The sequence below is a fragment of the Brugia malayi genome (assembly GCF_000002995.4).
Source record: "Brugia malayi strain FR3 genome assembly, contig: Bm_v4_Chr1_scaffold_001, whole genome shotgun sequence".
Lineage (NCBI taxonomy): Eukaryota > Metazoa > Nematoda > Chromadorea > Rhabditida > Onchocercidae > Brugia > Brugia malayi.
The window spans coordinates 13,341,294-13,362,414 of NW_025062475.1; the positions used below are offsets into that span (position 1 = coordinate 13,341,294).

At 32.2% G+C, this 21,121-nt stretch overlaps 3 protein-coding genes and 1 non-coding gene across 7 annotated transcripts; 1 reads left to right on the forward strand and 3 right to left on the reverse strand.

Moving 5' to 3' along the window:
* Positions 1-2,053: 2,053 nt before the first annotated feature.
* On the reverse strand, positions 2,054-2,571 carry Bm17428 (Uncharacterized protein; the record flags this gene model as incomplete). The annotated part of the gene is made up of 2 exons (XM_001896853.2): positions 2,054-2,257; positions 2,452-2,571. 2 exons carry the CDS (start codon positions 2,569-2,571, stop codon positions 2,054-2,056), a joined length of 324 nt encoding a protein of 107 aa, XP_001896888.2.
* Positions 2,572-3,816: 1,245 nt separating this feature from the next.
* Bm4732 lies at positions 3,817-12,122 on the forward strand (the record flags this gene model as incomplete). Of its 2 annotated transcripts, XM_043077763.1 has the most annotated exons (17): positions 3,817-4,055; positions 4,606-4,778; positions 4,999-5,188; positions 5,634-5,726; positions 6,027-6,215; positions 6,428-6,530; positions 6,856-7,000; positions 7,401-7,703; positions 7,978-8,130; positions 8,402-8,463; positions 8,731-8,929; positions 9,292-9,371; positions 10,075-10,200; positions 10,538-10,611; positions 10,999-11,137; positions 11,362-11,513; positions 11,936-12,122. In XM_043077763.1, 17 exons carry the CDS (start codon positions 3,817-3,819, stop codon positions 12,120-12,122), a joined length of 2,607 nt encoding a protein of 868 aa, XP_042933697.1. The 2 variants fall into 2 exon arrangements, with proteins under 2 accessions (XP_042933697.1, XP_042933698.1); XM_043077764.1 differs by lacking the exon at positions 3,817-4,055 and having other exon boundaries at positions 4,766-4,778.
* Bm15605 lies at positions 9,638-9,919 on the reverse strand. The gene has a single exon (XR_006227988.1). It is a non-coding gene; the product is annotated as an Unclassified non-coding RNA Bm15605 (non-coding RNA).
* A 2,185-nt stretch (positions 12,123-14,307) lies between the features above and the next one.
* On the reverse strand, positions 14,308-20,763 carry Bma-ifet-1 (Uncharacterized protein; the record flags this gene model as incomplete). Of its 3 annotated transcripts, XM_043077765.1 has the most annotated exons (15): positions 14,308-14,426; positions 14,734-14,917; positions 15,201-15,529; positions 15,812-16,089; positions 16,367-16,707; positions 16,800-16,889; positions 16,976-17,149; positions 17,246-17,412; positions 17,511-17,595; positions 17,901-18,265; positions 18,721-18,838; positions 19,105-19,245; positions 19,442-19,539; positions 19,962-20,158; positions 20,600-20,763. In XM_043077765.1, 15 exons carry the CDS (start codon positions 20,761-20,763, stop codon positions 14,308-14,310), a joined length of 2,850 nt encoding a protein of 949 aa, XP_042933699.1. The 3 variants fall into 3 exon arrangements, with proteins under 3 accessions (XP_042933699.1, XP_042933700.1, XP_001896890.2); XM_043077766.1 differs by lacking the exon at positions 16,800-16,889; XM_001896855.2 differs by lacking the exons at positions 16,800-16,889; positions 19,105-19,245; positions 19,442-19,539; positions 19,962-20,158; positions 20,600-20,763 and having other exon boundaries at positions 18,721-18,820.
* Positions 20,764-21,121: the final 358 nt, after the last annotated feature.

Consider the following 21,121-nt stretch of genomic DNA (forward strand, 5'->3'; position numbering starts at 1 on the left):
AAATACATTATTGGCAGCTGAAAATGACTTTAGAAATATACCATCTGCTCATTGAGGTTATTGCATAAGAAAAATGCTAACTACAACTGCTAGATGCATTAGAAAATTCTGACTACAACTGTAACTGACAAATAAGTAAAATTTTGTCCTATAGAATAAAAAACTTTAGTAGTTTAGCAACTATGAGCAAAATTTACTTTTTTAAGAAACGATAAAAAGTTAAATAGCAAAAATTAAAAAAAAAACCCAAAGTTATTTGGAGAAACAATCAGTTGCTACTAATTACTTTTATTAATTACATACCCTATAATTTTACCTTTATTTTTTTGTTTCACAGTATTACCTACATTTACAATTTTCGTCCACTGTTTTTGTTTTTGTTTTTGTTTTCGTCACCTTCAGTCATACCTATTTTTCATCAATCAATTTCATGCAATCTATGATAATATTGTAAGAAATTTTTGATGGAAAATGTTCACATCATCTGTTAAACAAAATGCTAAATAAATTCAAGAATATTTTATAAGTGAATAAAATTTCAGTATTGTTAACCATCCAACATTTTAAAATTTGTCATTTCAACCAAATTCATTGATGAATTTAATTGAAAATGAATAAAAAACAAAAAAAAAAAAAAAAAAAAATTAATGCGGAAATTTATTTTTGTGCTAGAAATGCATTGTCTTTCATTGATTTCTTCTTGACTCGTGCTAAGAAATTTTTTAATTTCACTATTTCAGTATCATTTTATCATTTCAAACTAATATTTCAAATAATTTGCAAGAATATTGAAGAAAGAAGTTTTGCTGTTGCAGATTTTAACATCGCGAAACACTAAATAAATGTTAACAATGCTTAATATAGCAATCCATTGATATCTTTTACAATTCATCGTAATGGTTTAATTGACTTTTGATCTTATATCAATTCATATACTGTGAGCATCTATCATGTAATGTCTATTGCAACTCATAGTAGCCACTTGTCATAATGTCTGGACAAACTATTGTACTCTCTTTCGTAATATCCATTCAATTCATTGTGATATCCACTTTTAAATCTATTTTTAAAGTTACTTACTATCATCCTTTGTACAAAAATGTCTAATTATAAACCACTCCGACATTTTAACACATATAGTGTAAGACAATTGCTATATAAGGATCACCCTTGTTAAATCTTGTTAAAAGATTTAGTATATGTGTAAATTATCGCCAAGGACCGACGATTCCAATTTCAATTGTTCTCTATCAACGTTTTGTCCTATTACTTCTGCTAATAAAGAAATTGGATTATATTTCTGTTATCTCACGCATTTACATTTACATCCAAGACAATCTCCCTGCAATCAAACACCTCTCCTAATATTATTAATTAAACAAATTAAAACCTTCCATGACATTTGCTGGTAAATAGAAGACCATATCAATTGTCAAGCAAAATGCTAATCAAGTTTGCTCTATAAAATTTTCTAAATCAAATGAAATTTCAATTTCGCTACCATCCCGACGTTTGGAAATTCATTCCTTTACCAAAATCATTGATAAAATCAACTGGAAGTGATATGAAATTTTTTCAAGAATATTTTGTAAAGTTGTAAAGCTACAATTGAAAAGGAATTTCAATTTGTATTAGAAATGTATGGGATATCATTATTTTCCCGCTTGATTTGTGCTAAAAAAATTTGAAATTCATCATTTCAATATCAGTTTATCATCAATTGTAGCAAAGCATTACAATTGTAGCATTCAATTAATTTCGATAATGCATTAAAAATAAGTATTTCAAAATGTTAGAAAGTTAAAAATAAGTATTTCAAAATGTTAGAAAGTCTTCTAAAACAAATTTTAATTTAACCTGATTTATCCATTTTGTGTGACTTGCAAAATTAATTTTGCTTTAATTTCTTTTCAATACATTAAAGCTTACAGGATGATCTCTCGAATTTCCTCCTCCAGTTCCTCAACACCACTTGCCTCCACCGGTGCCACCGGCACCTCAGGGCTTTCTTCCCTGCCTTCGCTATCTGGCAGAGGGGCACGCTCTGCTTCCGCTAGCCAATCGCTTCATCGTCATTTTCCGGCAGAGGTGCCCACTCTGCGTCTTCAATATTAAATTCCGGCTCCTGAGGTGCCGACCTCTTATCCACTTCTTCCTCATCCTGCTCTTCTCCCATTTCTTGTTGGGCATTTCGCCCTTCATACTCAGCCAGCCTTCCTTCTACCTCGGTCAAGCGAGCATTCAGCAGGCTATCACGCTGAAAAAACATACAATGATGATTATTTTATCATTATTTCCAGTACTCGTAGCATGAATTTAATAACATTTCTTATAATTTTTCTCTAGCACAATAAAGTACTAACACCAAGTAAAAACGAATAAATGAAAGGGATTAATCAATTTGTGAGAAATAAATAAATAAATAAATGAAATGAAAAATGGGATAATTACCTGTTGCCTCATATTCATAAATTCCTGTAATGCATTTAGCATTACAGGTTCGTTCTCCAAATAGCGGAGAACGTCAAATATTCCCGGTACTGCCGGGACTTCTTCATTTGCAGCGAGCATTCTTCAAAGCTTCGACTTCAAAGCAATCTGAAATAATCAATAATTAGTTCAAAGTTCATTAATTAAGCAAAAAATAATCATAATAATACGATAGAAATATATATCATAGGAAAAGGGTTAAGTGCAAATACGCAAATACATCAAAGATTCATTCGTTTGATCCTTAGAGAGAGAGTTATGACTTATGAGAGCTCTGACATTGATCCATATAGACTGTTAAGTAATCAGTATAACTAAGTAATCTATGTGAGCACTCTTCTATACAAAAAGGAGCTTTTTCCTCTCTTTCTCTTTTTCAGTATTCTTTTAGGGTTGATGGAGAATAGAACCACTTAATGTATGAAGCATTTCTGCCCCATCCTTCTATTTATTGTTGATTTTTGTTTGTGTCTGTATTCCAGCATGTGGGAAATAATATTCGATCATTGTTAAAGTTGTGGTTTTGTTTGGAGAACTTACACTTTTCTCCAACTTTTATTATTGCTATTATTGTTACAGCTACTGTTATTAATTATTAATTAAAAACTTTATTATATTATCAGCTACTGTTACTAATTAATTATCATCATTATTGCACGAATTTGCTTTCTGCACGATTGACATTCCACGCGTCCATATTTTCTTTATACGTTAACTTACGCGACTTACTACTTCGGATTCACGCATAATTATTGTAACTATTAAATAACTGATCTCAAAAATTTATTATTCTCAATAAATTTATTTTACTTTTCTTTTTTTTTTGTTTAAAAAAATCTCATTTAAAATTTAATTAATCCTTATTTCATTTCAGTTATGACTTCACTTTACTGAATAATCCGCAATAGCGACCAGAACGGTTTCTTAGATTTGAATTATTAGCATATCATTGACTTGTGCAATTCCTCTATTGAATTTATCGTTTTTATAAAAAAAAAAAAAAAAAAAAACAATTGCCTATACTGTAAAAAAAGAACTTAAGGATTAATTTTAATGGAAAGTTTAGTATTAGTAACACTAATTAACTAATGAGACTTAATTTGTAGGTAAAGTTAGCCTGGAATAATTACCTGCGAGTATGAGTGGAAAGTTCATTATTAGTGACCAATTAATTAATGAGACTTAATTTATAGGTAAAATTAGCACTGAGATAGTCACCTATGAAAGTTACCCACGCATGGTTGAAGAAGATCAGAGACAGCACTATTGCATGCTGGGTAGGTTTGATATGGGTTAAGAGTGTTATGGTGCTGGAATGTCATCCGGATGAGGGTGTTTGAGCAATATCGGCTTGAGGGAATTAGGCGTCAACTGGAATTGTCATCCTTATCAATAAGATGGTTAGGTAGTGTACCTGTTTTCCGGTTATTCAAGACTCTGTCTACTATATTACCCGCATGTTTCCTTATCTTTTTATGTCTTATATCTATCGCCTTTATTTTGCCCAGTTTTCTGTTCAACGAACTCTTCCCGCAGCCATTGCTCCATGGATCGATCACATTTCGGTTTGTTATGATATCATTTCCGTTCTTTACTAATCCTTAATTAAGGTTGAAAAAGAAAGAAGTAAGATGTTGCCCAAGATTGATATGGCTTATAGTCATAAATATGAATATTGTTTAAGTTAAATTTTGATTGAAAATTATAGTTTAAGTTTATTTGCATGTTCGAGTTTTCAGTTTAATGTGATTTAACTTATTGGATAAAATGGGTTAGGCGAAATCAAATCAAACTAATAAAATTGAAATTTCTTAGCAAGGATGTGTTAATTTAAATGTACTAGATAAACAACAAGAATAACTCATATTTGTTGAAGGTTTGTTATTTCAAAGCTATCAAATAAATTAGTGAAAAATTTTTTGCAGTTGATTATTTCAACCACTGGGAATTTATTAAACAAACAATTAAATTTCTGACAACTGCTAATATAGCAAAAAAATTTCTGATGAACAGTAATACTAACTTGTAGCTATCTCGATAGCCGTAATCTTAATCGTCGTTGCCTTCTTACCCTTTCTTTTGTAGTTATTTTGTAAATGACTTTTGTTTTTTTAGAAGAGGAAAAAGCTCGGAGAAACATCCATGGAATAATCTACGGATCGATTCAAACTTCCAGGAAACCAAACGAATTCTGGCATCAGTAAGACGAGATTTGCTTGAAGCTGCTCATCAGCTGAAAAATGTTAATTTGGAACATGAAATAATTACGAAACAAATGGCTGATGCAAGTATGTAATGTTTCGGATTTCTAACAGAACAGAAATTCCAAAAATGAACGTAAATTAAAACCATCATAATAACACACATGTTTTTCCGTGATAACAACTTTATCACATACATTTCTGGACTGATAGCGTATTGAGCAGTATGTATTCGTGCTCAATAAAGAAGTTCTAATTCTCACTTCTGGATTCCGTTTTTTTCATGTTATTATGTTTTTATTTGCAGGAAATGAATTGAAAATTCTACTACTGGATATCGAAGATATGGAATTATACCGTCGAGAATTGATTGCTAAAAATCGTGTGCCACTGTATCTTCCTGCTGCACCCGCTGTTACCTTTAGTAATGGTTATAAAGACAAAGTAACAATGACGAGTCCGAGTATAGCTTCGTTTGAAGCAGTCTTCGATTTCAGGTTGTCCAATCTTCATTTTCTGATTTTTTTCTTTTTTTTTTTTTTTTTTGACTGTTTAATTAAACTAACTTTGTTTTGGTTTTTTTTGCGCACTTCTTTTTTTTTTTAAATTTATTTCTTATTTTTTATTCTTACGTATTCTTTTATCCACTTCTGATATGTTGATTTTGCTAATTTTTCGCTTTTTGTATCTTTAACTTTTGCCTCTCTAAAATGTAATTTATCATCCTTACCATGTCAATTATTTTAAGTGCATAAAGTTCTTGAAGTGAAAAATAAGATTAATATATTAAAATTTCTCTTTTGCTATTTTCAGCCATCACTCTTTTCAAGTTTCAAGAATTCTAGTCTTTTTTAGATGGGATCCATAATTCTTTTGATTTTACTAAAATACCTTTTTTCATTTTTATTTCTTGTCCGCAAAGTCTAAAAAAGTTTCTTTAAGCAAGTGCTCAATAGCTGGAAATTTTGATATTTACATTTACAAACCTGGGGAGAATGCGTCGGAACATGCTGTGAGTTATTACAATTTGTTCAGGTGGGGTTATTTTGTTACGGATAGTTTGGCGTTTTTTTTTTTTTTTTAAATAATGAGCTGGATTAATTGATTATTCAGCAAAGAAAATTACAACTTAAATAAAAAATGTACAAAAATGAAGGTAATAGTGACTAAGCTCTAAAACTAAATCGATTTAATTTGCGACTGAAATTGTTGAATTTTTTTTAGTATTTCGTGGTGTGATAACTACATTATCAGTAAGGTTACAGTGTACTAAATAATCAGACGGTACTGATATTATTTTCAACCGAACAGATTTTTAATTAATTTTTTTTCCAGCCAGTTTCGTATAGTAACCAGTCGACCGAATGATGCATGTATTTTGTTTGCGTTTGTGGATAACACGAATGATGTAAAAGATTTGAAATACTGGAATAATGGTCAGAATCATGTCCTTCTAAATGTTGGTGTCAATTCGCTCTCATATTATTCGAATTCAGTTATTGTTTCTGCACTGTACGACTACAGGTATGATTTGGGTAATATCCCGATTCACTTTTCCATTCTATAACAATAGAAGATATATTTTCTCTCGGGAAAAGTAAAATCAAATGAAAGCGCTTAAATTTGACAGATTTGGATGCACCACAATCAATAAAAAAGTAAAAGCTAGTAATCTTGTAAGCATCATAAATAACGAGTCTGATTTCAAAAAAGTTCTATCCTCAGAAGTGTTTTAGGATGTTCAAAGACAATTTCGATATATCTCTGAATGTAAGAGTTCCTAATCATGACAAAAATCACTGGAAACAATTATCTCCTTTGTTGCCTTTAGCAAGAAAAGTAAGTTTAATAGTTCATTTTGTTACCAAGATCATTCGGATTTGCTACAAAGTGTCGTACTGTTATACGCCTTCGAGGTGCAATTGTCGGTGATAGCAGTGCTGTTTTGGACTGCCTTTCTCTTTACATGCCATTCATATTTTTTAAATAACATTCGGTAGACTATACCCATTAGTTATTAGCATAGCATACTTCTTTCCTTTCTTAACCTATTTTTTTCTAAAGATATTGAAACAATGTTTTCATCTATTAAATATTGTTATTGATTTCTGCAAGTTATTCGAAAAACAGAATCATGCGAAAAATTAATTTGATCACTCTTCAGTATCTATTAGCATGTGTTAGTACAATATCGGAAGAAATTTCATCAAATGTGAAGGAACAGCTGGAATTATTGGCAAGTTCAGCGGAGTCTGTTGGCGATCAGGTATTTCTGGACATCAACTGCCGGGAAAATTGTACTTCAAGAAGTATGTACTCAATTCTTTTACTATATAATAATTAGAAATAACGCAGTAGACGGAATTCACACTAAATGGTCGATAGTTCTGATTAGTTACAATAATTGTCGAAATATTAGTATTAATCATTGCAGCTAGTTCAAGTTTGAAATGAACTTTCGAAATTTTGAGTACGATGAAAGAACAAAGTTGGAATTATTCTAATTTGCTTTTATAATTTCAATGTATTTTGTATGTGGTGTGCTTGTAGGTTTTTGAAATTATGTAGTGCATAGGTAGCGACGAAATATTAATGTAGTAATTACGACCATTTGGTTTAGGAAATAGTTTACTGTAAGCATAAATGTTTTCATCTTAACTTCGCTTACATTGCACAAATGTAAATGAAGTAGTAATATGATTTGTTTAGATAATGTTTACTCCGAATCGGTGTTCGCTGTTATACTTTTCCAAACTGGACAAAGTCCTACAACTGTATTCCATGATCAGATACTCGCCGCTCTTCAATGTGGAGCTATACCGGTGATAACCACATTACTGCCACCTTTGCCTTTTATGGAGTTGTTAGATTGGCGACGAGCTGTATACACTTTACCATTGCAACGATTACCTGAATTGCATTTTATTTTACGCTCCTTTGCACCAGCTGATATTTTGGAAATGAGGCGTCAAGGACGATTTTTGCTGGAAAATTATCTCATTGATAAAAAAGGTTATTTTCATAAAATCAATATATAACATAGCGGTGAAATAAATGAGCAGTGAATTAATCGTGCATAAGAAGAATAGGAATAAATAAATAAGTAAAAAGTGAGAAATTAGAGCTACATTTTCAGGATACAAAATAAGTTATAGCTTTAATGATTAGCAGTAAGTTATAGCTTTAATGATTAGCATTTCTTTTTTTCGGGGAAAACAGTTTGTTTTTCTTTTTTTGAGAAAAATTTCTGAAATTTTTATTTTATGTTATGAAATAATTTTTGCAGTGGTTGCTGAAACATTAATAGCAGCATTAAGATTCCGTATTGGCGTACCTGGTGAACAAGCGATTGCTACACAAGCTAATCCATTGTTTGGTAATCAACAGTTCACTGCTCCACATTTAGTTCTAGTGAAACCGGTAGATGAAGAATATTTAGGTACTTTATTGTTTCTCCGTTTAAAATTTCTGTCATTAATAAATATCCTCTCTAATTCTTCATTTTTCTTCCTCTATAAACTTCATTTAACTATTAATGAAGAATTTTCAGCTTACCGGAATAAGAAGTTAAAATTGAGCACGTGTAGTTTATCATTTTAATTCGTGAACGAATCTTCTTAAATTTTTGCGGCAATGGATAATATCTTTATGACTCTAAATAACTAATAGATACACTCGTTATATTTATACAAATTTAATTGTTATTGCAGGGCCACGTGAAGCTCCACATATATCTTTTCCCTATACGCATAATTTCACATCTTTTCAAATGGTACATGATTTTCAGTATCCATGTTTCTTAAGTTGTAGAGCGACGGCTATGATATTGCAATGTTATTATTGATGTATCATAATTGACAGTATTTATAACTATGATAGAATTGTTAATATTGATGTAGATAATGATAATAGTGATAGCAATAATGACAGTGTATTGACTGACGTTATTGCCTTAAAAAAAACAAAACAAAACAAAATATAAACGTTTTTTCATACAGAATTATGTGATAATTATTTCATAACACATTCAATTTTTTAGTATTCATATTACTGGTGGAATAGCTTTGGTCGCGTAGCAGGAAGATCACTGGAATATATAATTAATGAACCACCATTTCCATCTCAGTTTGAATATGGCGAAGGTCTTGAATGGGGTTTTCGCCCGATTGCTCCACCAGCTAGTGGCGCAACTTTTTCGAATTCTCTTGGCGGTAATAGACCACGTGAGCAGTTTACAGGTAAATGCCTAATGTTTGTAAATAATGTGTTCAAAAAGAAACTTAATCTGGAAGGTAACTAGGTGCTTGATGTATAGCATATTAAAAAAAAATCCCAGATTATATATATTAAACATATTATATTGATTTGTTAGGTTCGAATACTTGAATAAAAAGTATAATTAAATTAAACGAAAAACTGATTAATAATGATGAGATTCTCTCGGGAGCTAATAACCGGAGAATATGTGTGGTTTGCGTTTCCTGCAGTAGTTTTACTCTGTTGGACTCCAAACAAACATCGGTATTTTCTATAATATTGATTTCAGAATTAGTAATCCTAACTTTCTGATTTCATTTATGATATGTTTCTGCTTTTCCAGTAGTACTTTTGACATATCAACGAGATGCTGTATTGGCTTCTGCACTGGAAAGGCTCAACAATATGCCATATTTAAATAAAGTCAGCAAACATTTTTATTTCATCCATTTACATTTATTTTATTTACTTTTTTCTACATTTCATTTACTAAATCTTTAAATATTTAGTTTTTGTTTACTCTTTTTCAAATTTATCACTTATCATATAGAAAACTCGCTCATTGCATATACAAAATGCAAAGGCAGTGGAGGATTTTTCTCTGCTTCTCTAACGAGCATAGAATCGGTTGAAATTGAGCAGCACAGAAAATGACTTTGATTGTGTAGGGAAGTGAAGATTGACACAATGGGTGATGGGAAGTGTAACACTCGCAGTGACGCACCGGTTTCATCGATGACCGAATTCATTCATAATGAAGTAACGACTGTGAGCGAAAGTCCCTGAACCTTGAGACTGAGAGAGCTCCACCCGTAGCTAGGGTGTACTCGGATATCCAACCTGGATGGCGTTTGGGCCAAGAGACCATAAACGGTTGAGCCTAGGATGGCCATCGGTTGACCTCCGGGGTTCGTTGCAAGCAAAGTAACGTTACATTATCAAACAGCACAGGGCTTACTCTCCTCATGTCACCCAGCAAACTTTTATCAGTTTGTGAATTAGATCGCATGGAACGACGATATCAAGCAATACTTATAAAGTAATTATGATAAATGAGACTGATGTGAATTTAAGCAATTGAAAATATTTCTCTATAATCCTCAGTTGCATTAATAACATATGTCAGGTATTGGTAATTTGGAATGGACGTGAGCCACCACTTGAACGTAACTGGCCACGACTACACGTTCCCGTCATTTTCATTAACTCGACTGTGAATTCATTGAATAACCGCTTTTTACCATATGAACAGGTGAAATGTTTGTTTTTTTAGTAAATCATAATATTCAGGTGAATACAGAAGCGTGAAACAAATTGGAAATATAGAGCAAATTTGTTAAGTTATATGCCTGTGTTGGTGATATCAATTAAACATTCGCAGATATGTTGAAATATTCGGTTGTGGTGCCTTCAATCTTCAAAAAAATTTTTTTTTGAACTAAAATTTTTTGACTATATTTACTATTATTTTTTTAATGTATATCTAAAGATAGCACTGAGATAAAGCAATTTGGAAAAGCCGTTAACAGTTTGATTTCTGAATATTAATATGTACTGGAATGCACTTTAAACGGGATTGTCTTTTGAAGATTAAGACGGAAGCAGTGCTTTCATTGGATGATGATATTGATCTCAGGCAACATGAAATTATTTTTGCATTCAGGTCTATTTTACAATTTTTTTGTCTAATTTGATTGAATTTTGAAATTGTGGATTGGTTATTGATCCATTACTTCTGCATATGTTCGCATTAAAGCATCAATTATGTAGCCTGAGGAGTTTCTAACCATTATGGGTAAATTCATGCATGGGTAAATTATATCTGATTACTACTGCTACTAATTGTTTGTGGACAACAAATTGTATAGTTTGAATTCGCATCGTGCCATAACAAACTTTTTTTGGGTAGAAATAAGGTACTTTCGGACAGAAATAAAAAGTCTATTGTGAGATTATGCATAGCACAATATTTAAGTCAAACCTATCGCTAATTGAGATAGTCATCTCTTTGCAAAATGAATTAATTGTAAGATTTCGGTTATTTTTTTAGAGTGTGGCGTGAACAAAGAACGAAAATTGTTGGCTTCCCAGCTCGACGTCATTCTCAACAAGGAAATGAAATTTTATATGACAGCAATCACACATGTCAATTCAGTATGATATTAACAGGAGCTGCATTTATTCATAAGGTATAATCATAATAGAAACGATTTGATTCAATTAGTATGCAAGACAACACAGCCTTATTGTCTCATCGATTTTTTCAAACATATAAAATTGTTCTTCGGTTCCTCGACGAATGCCTTCCTGAAGACTTGGTTTTTTTAGATTTTTGACAACTTTTAATTTCTATTTTGTCAAGATGTTTCATTTTCCAGTTATATAATTTTCAGAAAAATGATCAACTTTTCAGGCTTATTTATATGCTTATACATATGGTATGCCACAGGTAATAAGGGATAAAGTGGATGAATTTATGAACTGTGAAGATTTGGCAATGAATTTTTTTGTTGCTCATCTAACGCGTGAACCACCTATTAAAACGACCAGCAAATGGACATTGCGGTTATTGCCTTTTTTTTTTTTATTTAAGCCGCAACTGAAATAAAGTGTTTGAAACATTAAGGTTAACTATTCTAGCCGGAAGTTAATTATTAAATGATGCGGTGGTTCAAGCCCTCTGATGGGATACATCAGGTTATCGGGCTCCATTTATGATTGCATTATCTTGCCTTTAAATATAAATCCACTAGAGATTTAGAAAATTGAGATTTTAAATCATATTAAGTCTAGACATAGCTCTTCGCTATAGGATGATAACACAGAATTAATCGCTTCTGTGATATTCATTAGCCTTCAAACTATTTCAATCGATCTACTTTGCTTATTCAATGTTATCGATACATGTAAGGACAAATTAAATTTCAGGAAAAAAAATCATTAAGAAGCAGTGAAAATTCCTTCCAAAAACTTATTACACTTTTCAGTTGCCCAGCTTGTAAAACAAGTCTTTATAAACGGACTGCACACTATCTACAGCGGCATGAATGTATCCAATTTTTTACAAAAGTTTATGGATATAATCCACTACTTTTTACTCAACTTCGAGTGGATTCGGTACTGTTCAAGACACGTCTGCCAAGTAATCATCAGAAATGTTTCAAATATGTTTAAGTTTGTTGCTGTTCCATTTTTTTTTTTTTTTTTTTTTGCGTATAGAAACATAGAATTTTATGGTAAGACAAACAGAATTAATATCGTAGTTAATGGGACTATTAGAAATTCGTACAATTCTCAGTCAGTGATGTTTTGCCTCAGCAATTTCAGGTATTATTGACAGTGTCAATATTGTTTTGAAGTTACTGTAAAGTTTTGACCTAATTAAGTTACCAGTAATTTGTTCACTATTAGTACATAATTCTCAACAATGAGATGTTATTGTCTCAATCTACTAGAGTGTCTTTTCGTAAAACTTTTGGACGTTGTCCAATTCTACCAAGATCGATAAGCTGGATGTTACAAAAACATTTGTATCTGCTTCAAAATGTCAATGTGTATGTAATCTAAGTTGTTACGCCGTTTGTTGTTTCATCTTTCGCATGCTATATTTTCGAAACGGGTTAAAATTTAAACATCCATAATCTATAATTTAATGTCTTATGCGCAGTGTTTCCTCAGCAGCTAGCTTCAATATTCCGGACCATTTCACTGAAAACTCATCAACAAAACAGTGCATTTCGGGTGATTGATAAAACATATATCATACGGTTCCTTCTCTGAATACAGGCGCAGTTCGTTTGCGATTGTTATAGAAGAGCATCCAAAGTTTTTTAATATAAATCACGATGATTCAAACATATTCTAGTAATGTTCAGATACCGGTTTTCAGTAAGTGAATGTGTTTATTTAGATGTGATATATAATACAAAAAGAACACAAATGAGTGAAAGGTGCTGACAGTAAAAGGAAAAGTTTTTGTTCGTTAGATATTTCATTAGAACATTAAAAAAGAAAAGAATCTTTGAGGTATAAAACATAGTACAGCAGAACTATGGCTGGATGTGGGAAGAATTTCACTTTTCTACTTAATGAAAATATAGTATAACAAAATTGGAAGCGATCTTGTGCCGAAAAGTGAAATGAATTATAATTTGCATGTGATTATGATTCAGAAGTACGAGTATTTCTTCAAATACTTCGATGGGATAAATAATATGAAATTGAACACATTACAATTACTATCAACACTACTGCTGAGAGTCACACGTAGTGATTTCACAATGTAGCACAATTACGAATCATTCCTAAGACGAAACACAAAGGCGTAACTGAGAAAACTGGCTGCAAACTTATAAAGCTGTGCAAATAGTATATGAAAAATAAAATAGTAAGCGGATAAGATGTGTGTCTCAACCTTGATTATAATTTATACAAAATACAAGCCCACATGGTATTTCTGGAAATCAGTGAAATGAAGTGGAATTTTCGAAAACATTCCAACGAAGAAATGAAGTAATAACACCTATATTTTTGTATAAACAAAAGTGCTTGAAACTGTAATATTCCCTTCAATGATTATTCTGAAATGATAAGTTAGAAAGAGACAAAGAAGAGGAGAGCAGAAAGAGCAGGAATAACGCAAGACATAACGACTACAGTGAAATAAGAACTGCCTTCAGTTTATTTTTCCCTCTCAAAAAAATTCTAAAATCAGATCAGTAAACTAGAACTCTGAAGAGAATAATCTCCAAGCTCAAATTCTTACAAATCCTATTCAAATTATTAAATGCAGTACTTTTGCGAAAGAGAAATTCTCGAAATACAACCACAGCCAAACAACATACAAACTCTTAAAAACAAGTCGTAAAAATAAAGTTGAAAAAAAAAAAAAATCAAAATAAAAAAAAAAAAAAGAGAAATAGAAGCGATGCAGTCGTGATTATAAAACATTGAATGTAGTGAAAACGGAACAAAAGACAAAAATCACCGTACACAATCGTTAATAAAATTTTAAATAAAACGCTACAGAATTTGGACTTAAAAAAAAAGTGTAGAAAAATTTGATTAAATAAATGAACAAGTCGTACAAAGGGGAAAAAAAAAATGAAAAAGTGACAAAAACACGATTATATATAAAAAAAAAAATATATATATATATATATAAATATGAATACAACGTGTATGCGTGTACACCATTTTATAACAGCTTTCAAATACACATTCTTATGCACAAAGGAGGAACGATCAGTTAAAGAAAAAAATAAATTATTGCAAAGAAACATCATTAAGCACTAGTTGTGAGCGAATGTTTTAAAATATTAACAAAAAATACATTTTGAGATATCGATTATTCGCTTGCTCAATTTGCTGCAAACTGTTTCTCAAGCTCTTCGACACTAATACAATTAGCAGTTGGAGGGAGACGCGATATTATGGACGGAAGATCATTTGCTGCTGTTGTCGCTTGCAGTGATGAACCTGTTTAATACCATTTAATAATGCCAGCCAGAAAAATTTAGTTACTCAAACCATAATTCATAAAAACCTATAATCCATTGAAGTTAGAATGTTTAATGAATGCATATGAAGCCAGACATTAGCAAGTGGTTAATTTTAAAATGAAAAGACTTCTCAAAGAAAACAAAAAATTCAGGCAATGCTTTTTTGCTTACCGCTCACAAGCATGTCAGTAAGCAATATCATCTGTTTTTAATTATTTTTTTACCATTTTTTTACGGCATGGAAAGAAACATCGTACGCTAACTTCAATTAGTTTTCGACATACCTTGACGAGACTCCTTATTTGGTGGCTGTAAACCTCTGTTAGCTGGTACACCTGCCGACTGAAGCAACTTCTCTAGCGGATTCTGATATTTATACTGTGTTAAGGATGGAGGAGCTTGAGTGTTTTGTGGCATCGGAATTGGTGCTGTTGTCACTACCGGTTGCATAGTTAACGGGGCTCCCACCTAAAAGAGAAAAAACTACAACTAAAAAATGTGTCCAAGTTATTTTTACAAAGTTTTTTAATGATACTTATGAATCATAGTTTACTTCTAATAAGTAACTAAAAAAGCTGGAAAATAATAACTATTAAAAAGAAAAATAACAGTAAAAAAATGGCTAATAATCTGGCTGTAGGCATAAAAAATATCTTCCTATAAATGGTAGTAAAAATGCATGTCATTTGCTAGTGAAAGAAATATTCCAATACAAAATAAAAAAAATTTTCAAAAAGAAAAAAAGACAAACATGGTGTGGATGAGGCGCTACTGGAACATTAGGCAAAGCTGCAAAAGCTGCTGCTTGTTGTGATAAGAAACGTGCACGAATCAGTTGTGCTTGATTCAAATCACCACGCATCGCTGCTAGCGCATACTGTCGTTGATGCTCCGCATGAGCTGCTAGTGCTTGTGCTCGCACTGAAGCAGTCATTTGCGCATTCGACTGCCAATTATTCAATGATAAACCATTTTGCATTGCTGCAAGCACTTGAGCATACTGCTGCTGTACAGCAAGTCTTGTCATCAAGTTAGCTGCACTTTTTGAAGCCATGTTATTAACAACAGCATCACCAACAACTAAAAATCGATGAATGTTCTTCAAATTACAAAATGACCTAAATCTACCAATAAGGCAGAATTAGGAGGCCTAATAGTAATAAAAATTAAGAATTTCCAGTAGGTTACCAAAAATATACAAATTTCAGTAATTTATTGGAATTTAATATAATACCAAAAGTTTGATCAAATAAGACAATATTTGAAGCTCATAGTTCTGTGTGCAAAATATGCACTGCATTAAATTTATGATGCAATTTCATTAATAATCTTCACTCAGTTAAAAAAGTTTTGAAAACTAACGTTTATGAGGTACGTTGAAATGATCCGGAACAATATTTTGTTTGACAGCATTATACTGTGTAGAACATATGGGTATGTTAGAATGACGAAGCTTTTCTTCAGTGGTCATCGACGTATTACTGTTTTTGGTCATCTGTCGCATCACTGACGTTGGCATAAAGGAATTCGGAAGCACTCCTGTTGTAGAAGTCCGTGGAGTTGGAGCGATGGCAGTTACTGGCCGTGTTTGTGTCGATTGTGGTACTGCACCATTTCCTATTATATTCGTCAAAGCCTGCCTACAAAGTGAATATAAAATGCAGAGCATAAAAGATAAGCTAAACACAACAGATGCTATATCTATTCCATAATTTCTAAACTAAATCATTGCAATAATTTCTGAATCAAAATGCCAATTATACAATAAAATAATAGCAAAGATTACTACATACACCAGTTAGTGAAGCAATTGTAGGACACATTCAGTAAATGCCACCAAAATTTAAAATATCAGATCTTATCTATTTGATAGCAAGGAAATTTCTACTAATAATATGAATTAAAACTATTATTAACCTCAAAATAGTATTATCGACTGTTTGTGCACTTGAAACAAGCGCTGACCGTTGATTAGCAGCAAGTGCATGCAAAGCGGCTGCCTTCTCATATTGCGAACGAAGAAAAGCTGCTTGAAATGTAACATCAGAGAAAATTGGAGGTACCACAGAATGAGACGGTGCTTGCGAATTCAGATGATGTGTTGGAGCCACGGAAATTTTGGACGGAAATGTCAAATTGTCTTCCGTCATGCATGACACGTCATCCGTAGTTCCATTTTGCAAGCGCGCGAATTTATTTAGTTTGTTCATAAGATGAGCTTGTTGATACGGATCACCAAGCGGATTTCCTTTTATCGTCTGTCATTGTTCAAAAAAAAAGTCAAGTATACTCAACACTGGCAAATAAGCCATGAAGAACTAATATGAACATAAAACTGGAAATTCCTAACTTCTAAGTAGTTCTGCAAAAATTGGTTCAAATCAATACAACATTTCTGCCATCGCCACAAAACATAGAAATCGCAGTAGCTCTGTACATCCTTACATCTTAAGACAACAAAGTTCATTTCATCTACCAAGACATTCAGTAAGCAATAAAAATCCATGTGAATGAAGGTAAACGAACCTGGCTTATATATGATTGTCGAGAATTGGATGGGAGCTGTTCGCTATTTATTACGTTTCCATAACTATCAGCACCAACAGAAAGAGTAGATGGATTTCCAGGAGCTGATTCCTTCTGGAAATTACGTTCTAAATCTTCAACTCTCAAAATTCCTTGTACTGATGGCGCTACGTGCTGAAAAATGAAATATTAGTAATCGGTAAAATCGCACTACAGAATTCAATCGAATTTGACTACTTAAAAATGAAAAGTGTACAAAAATTAGCAAACCGGTTCAGGAAGAAATTGCGAGTGAAAAGGTCGTTGACAGGTACTTGAAAATATCTTATTGAGAACAGAAATCGATGCTGGAGTTTGTGAAGAGTCAGAAATGGAGGACGAAGAAGGGACAACATGCCTCTGCTGCAAAGGTTCGTTTCTACTAGTGCATGAATTATCTGAAAATAAAATTCATCATGAATAAGGTGGAAAGAAAATAAAAAAACATATTCGTAAATTCTTGAAAATATTTCTATATCATTAATTTAATAATTACCGGAATCTTCAGATTTAGTTGTAGCGAAGAAACGTGACAATCTGCTACCGGTTGGTTCTTTCGCTGCTGGTGATTTAAGCTCGTTCTGAAGTGAAATTATTTACCGATAAAATGCAAGGAGTTTTGACAATAATGTAGTTTTAGTTAGTTTGAAGGAACTGGTTTCACATAAAAAACAAATAAGCTGGTAAGAAGACAATTATAGAATTTAATGACTTAAGAATGAAGGAACTAGTATCTATCGAAGATAGTAATACCGAAATGTCTACAAAAAAAAAAAAAAAAAAAATGTGAAAATTTAATCCAAAGTAAAAAAAGAGAGCACAATAATATATCAACCAACACAGCAGAATGCAACTATATCTTAACAGAATCAAGAGACATTCTTACCTCTTTTAGTGAATCTAAATCCGCATCACCGAGAATACCCATAATTGCAGCAAATTCAGCATCAGAATTTGGCAAGCTACCATTTAGCAAAGGTACTGGCGTCATTGAATTACTGTCCTCAGCCATTGCAAAAGACAAACCAAGATTTGTTGATATATTATCGTCACTGTTTTGAATACGCGATGAAGTCGATTTACCATTTGGGGATCGACCTAAACCACTACTACCAATCTGGGAAGATAGCCTCCAATCTGTTGAATCAGTCTTCTCATCAGTCAAACTTTCGTTCAACTCACTTGTACCAGAAACTTCACTTTGTTGTTCCATCCTTACTGATTGTCTCTTCGGTCTATGAGAAAAATCACCTGTAATAAATGAGAAATGGATTTAATTTCATAAAAAATTAAAAAGCGATGAAATTTTATTGGTTGAATTGAATTATCTCAAAACCATTTAATTAACACATGGTATTCTCTTCTAGATGATACCGAATGTTGAACATTATTCAGTGAATTATTATTCTCAACCACTAGCATTCGATTTCGAAATCAACTATGTGTAAACAATTAACATAATCAGAAAATTGCTCTAGCAAATTATTGCGAATTCAAAAGACAAACTAAGATTTGTTGACATATCGTTATCACTGTCCTGATAACAGGATGAAGTTGGTCTACCAACCAAAAAATCACAACTATTACCAATCTACTGCACAAAAAAGATTAAATTCGCAGGCAAGTTCACTAACTGAAGCACATTGAAATTCCTGTTAAGATTTTACACGGATTAAAATAAGACACAACAGTAAAGTTCGACTTACGTTTAATCTTACTGTCGTCATCAAAACCACGCAGTTCAATCATATCATGCATCGATGTTGGACCATCATTGAGCCACTCCGGCATTCTTTCGTCTGCCATTTCTGCAGACTTGCCTCTCTAGAATATTTTTTAGATAATCAACAATAAAAATACATTTCCGACATTCGATTTTAAAGCAATACGTAAATAATTGAAATAATCACAGAAGGCATCTAGAAAATTGTTTATCAATTAGTTGTTAAAAAAAAAAGTCCATTAATTCAGTAGTGTACGAAATTCTTGTCATATATAACATCGTTATAAGAACCATGCGAAAAAAAAAAGAAAATCACCAGAAACGAAAGTCACTCGCGCTGCGTTAAAATAAAATAAAATTGTATAACCTGGCTTTGACTGCTTTCTTTCTGATAATTTGGTTTAAATGATGTTTCGCCCGAACGCCAGTTACCAGCACTACTCGTCAAGCTACCATTTTGTTGGCGGGTCCTTACAAATGAGGATTCACTGCTTCCAGCGTTTTTGTGCTAAAATTCGTTTTGTACGCATGTTATTTAGTTTCGTAGACATGTTATTCTAATAAGCTACTAAAAAGATCGTCAAACATTAGAACGTAAAATTGGTGAGAAAAGATATGCTTAGAATTTTAAAATTATTTCGGTTAGTGAAAGAGCATTCAGAAATTCTCGTAAAGATCATAACGCAGGAAATGGCCAAACTTACAAATGATGCCTTGTACTCCGTTCCAGAATTCTTCAACTGAAAACCAGCACCACTTCGCCAACTAGCCTTAGTTGCACCGAGTCTTTCCGTTTCTGCTTCTAATAAGCACTAATTATCAGTATTATTCTTTTTTTTTCTGTTAACGAAGCTTATAAGGCCTTTTGAAAAGATTCTCAGAAAGTGGCAACCTCGAAACACGACAAAAACTGTTGAATGATAAAAAATGTTTTCAAAAATTGGATCGATTTTATAAAGATATGAGTAAAGTGATGGTCTTAGTGGAACATTAGAATGCAACAAGGAAAATAATACACTACACTTTTTCTCTCTTATAGAGAACATTTACTGTTCATAATAATATAGCACCACTACTACCAACAATGCCTAACAGACCTATAGAGAAACAGGACTTTGATCTCCCAAGTAACAACAGTCTTATCTAGAGAACTCAAAAACTAATACAAAGATATTAATTCTGCAACAACAAATATAGCTTCTATACCTACTGAAAAAATATTACCATTCTTCATCGGTGACGCAGCACGACATCCGGACGAAAAACCTCGCCTCTGCGGAGAAAGAACGGTTGTATCGCCTTCTAGTGCTTCAACCTTCAGTTTCTCTTTTCTTTTTATATTTATATTTGGGCGATTTTCCACTCCCTCACAAATCCAACGATATTCCAGCCACTTTTCCGGTTCAAACTTCCCCTCATCGCTGAAAATGCATAAGTATTGGCAAGTCAGAAGTATTTTTCGTAAGGAAATATTTATAAGATATTTTACGACTGATTAACTTTTCAATATCCAATTAAGAAAACTTATACAATAAGTTCTAAAAGTGACTATTTATAACTTTAATATGAATCCGGCAACAGCAATTTACAAGTTTAATAGAATATTACTAACTCCAATAACTATATAGCTCATGAATATATTGTTCGTAACTTCAAGTGATAATTTTCATTACTTGCGATAATTTACTTAACAATACAAGCGATAAAGTGTATTAACGACAAAATATTTCTATGTAAGATGACTACATCTATTAATGAATAACTCAAATAAACTGAATTGAACAGACAAATTTTCAAGCCAAATCTAAACAAAAAAGGAATTCTAAACCATTCCAGACATGAAAAAAAAAAAAAGAACTAACTTATCAAATTCGGTAGACAAGTATTGAGGACGCACTCGACTTAATGGTGCATCCCTCATATTCAGCATTTCTTCACGAGTATATCGGTACACGTTATAATTATCATTTTGTGCATCACTACACACACACTTTTCAGGACCACCAGAAGAATTTTTATGCAACATGAACTCCTGAAATTAAACATAAACATTAGAAAAAACAAATAAATGTGTATACTTTGGACAAGTGATTGTAGCATTATGAGATTTGAGATTTCATTCCCACAACTTGAAGTGACCCATCAATCTTTTTTTTTTTTCTTTAAAAAATATTTTCTGCAAATTTTAAGCAAATTTTACTGGTAGACACTAATAAAGCGCAACACAATAGGACCTCAGCAAACGCAAAAACAGTACAGAATATCATTATTAATAACAATGAATTTTTAGCATTTTAATGAACCGCGATGCACACAAAATTTTTTGGGTCCGCGCATTTGGATGTAGCTTATACAGTTTTTCACAATACTCTAACTTATGGAAC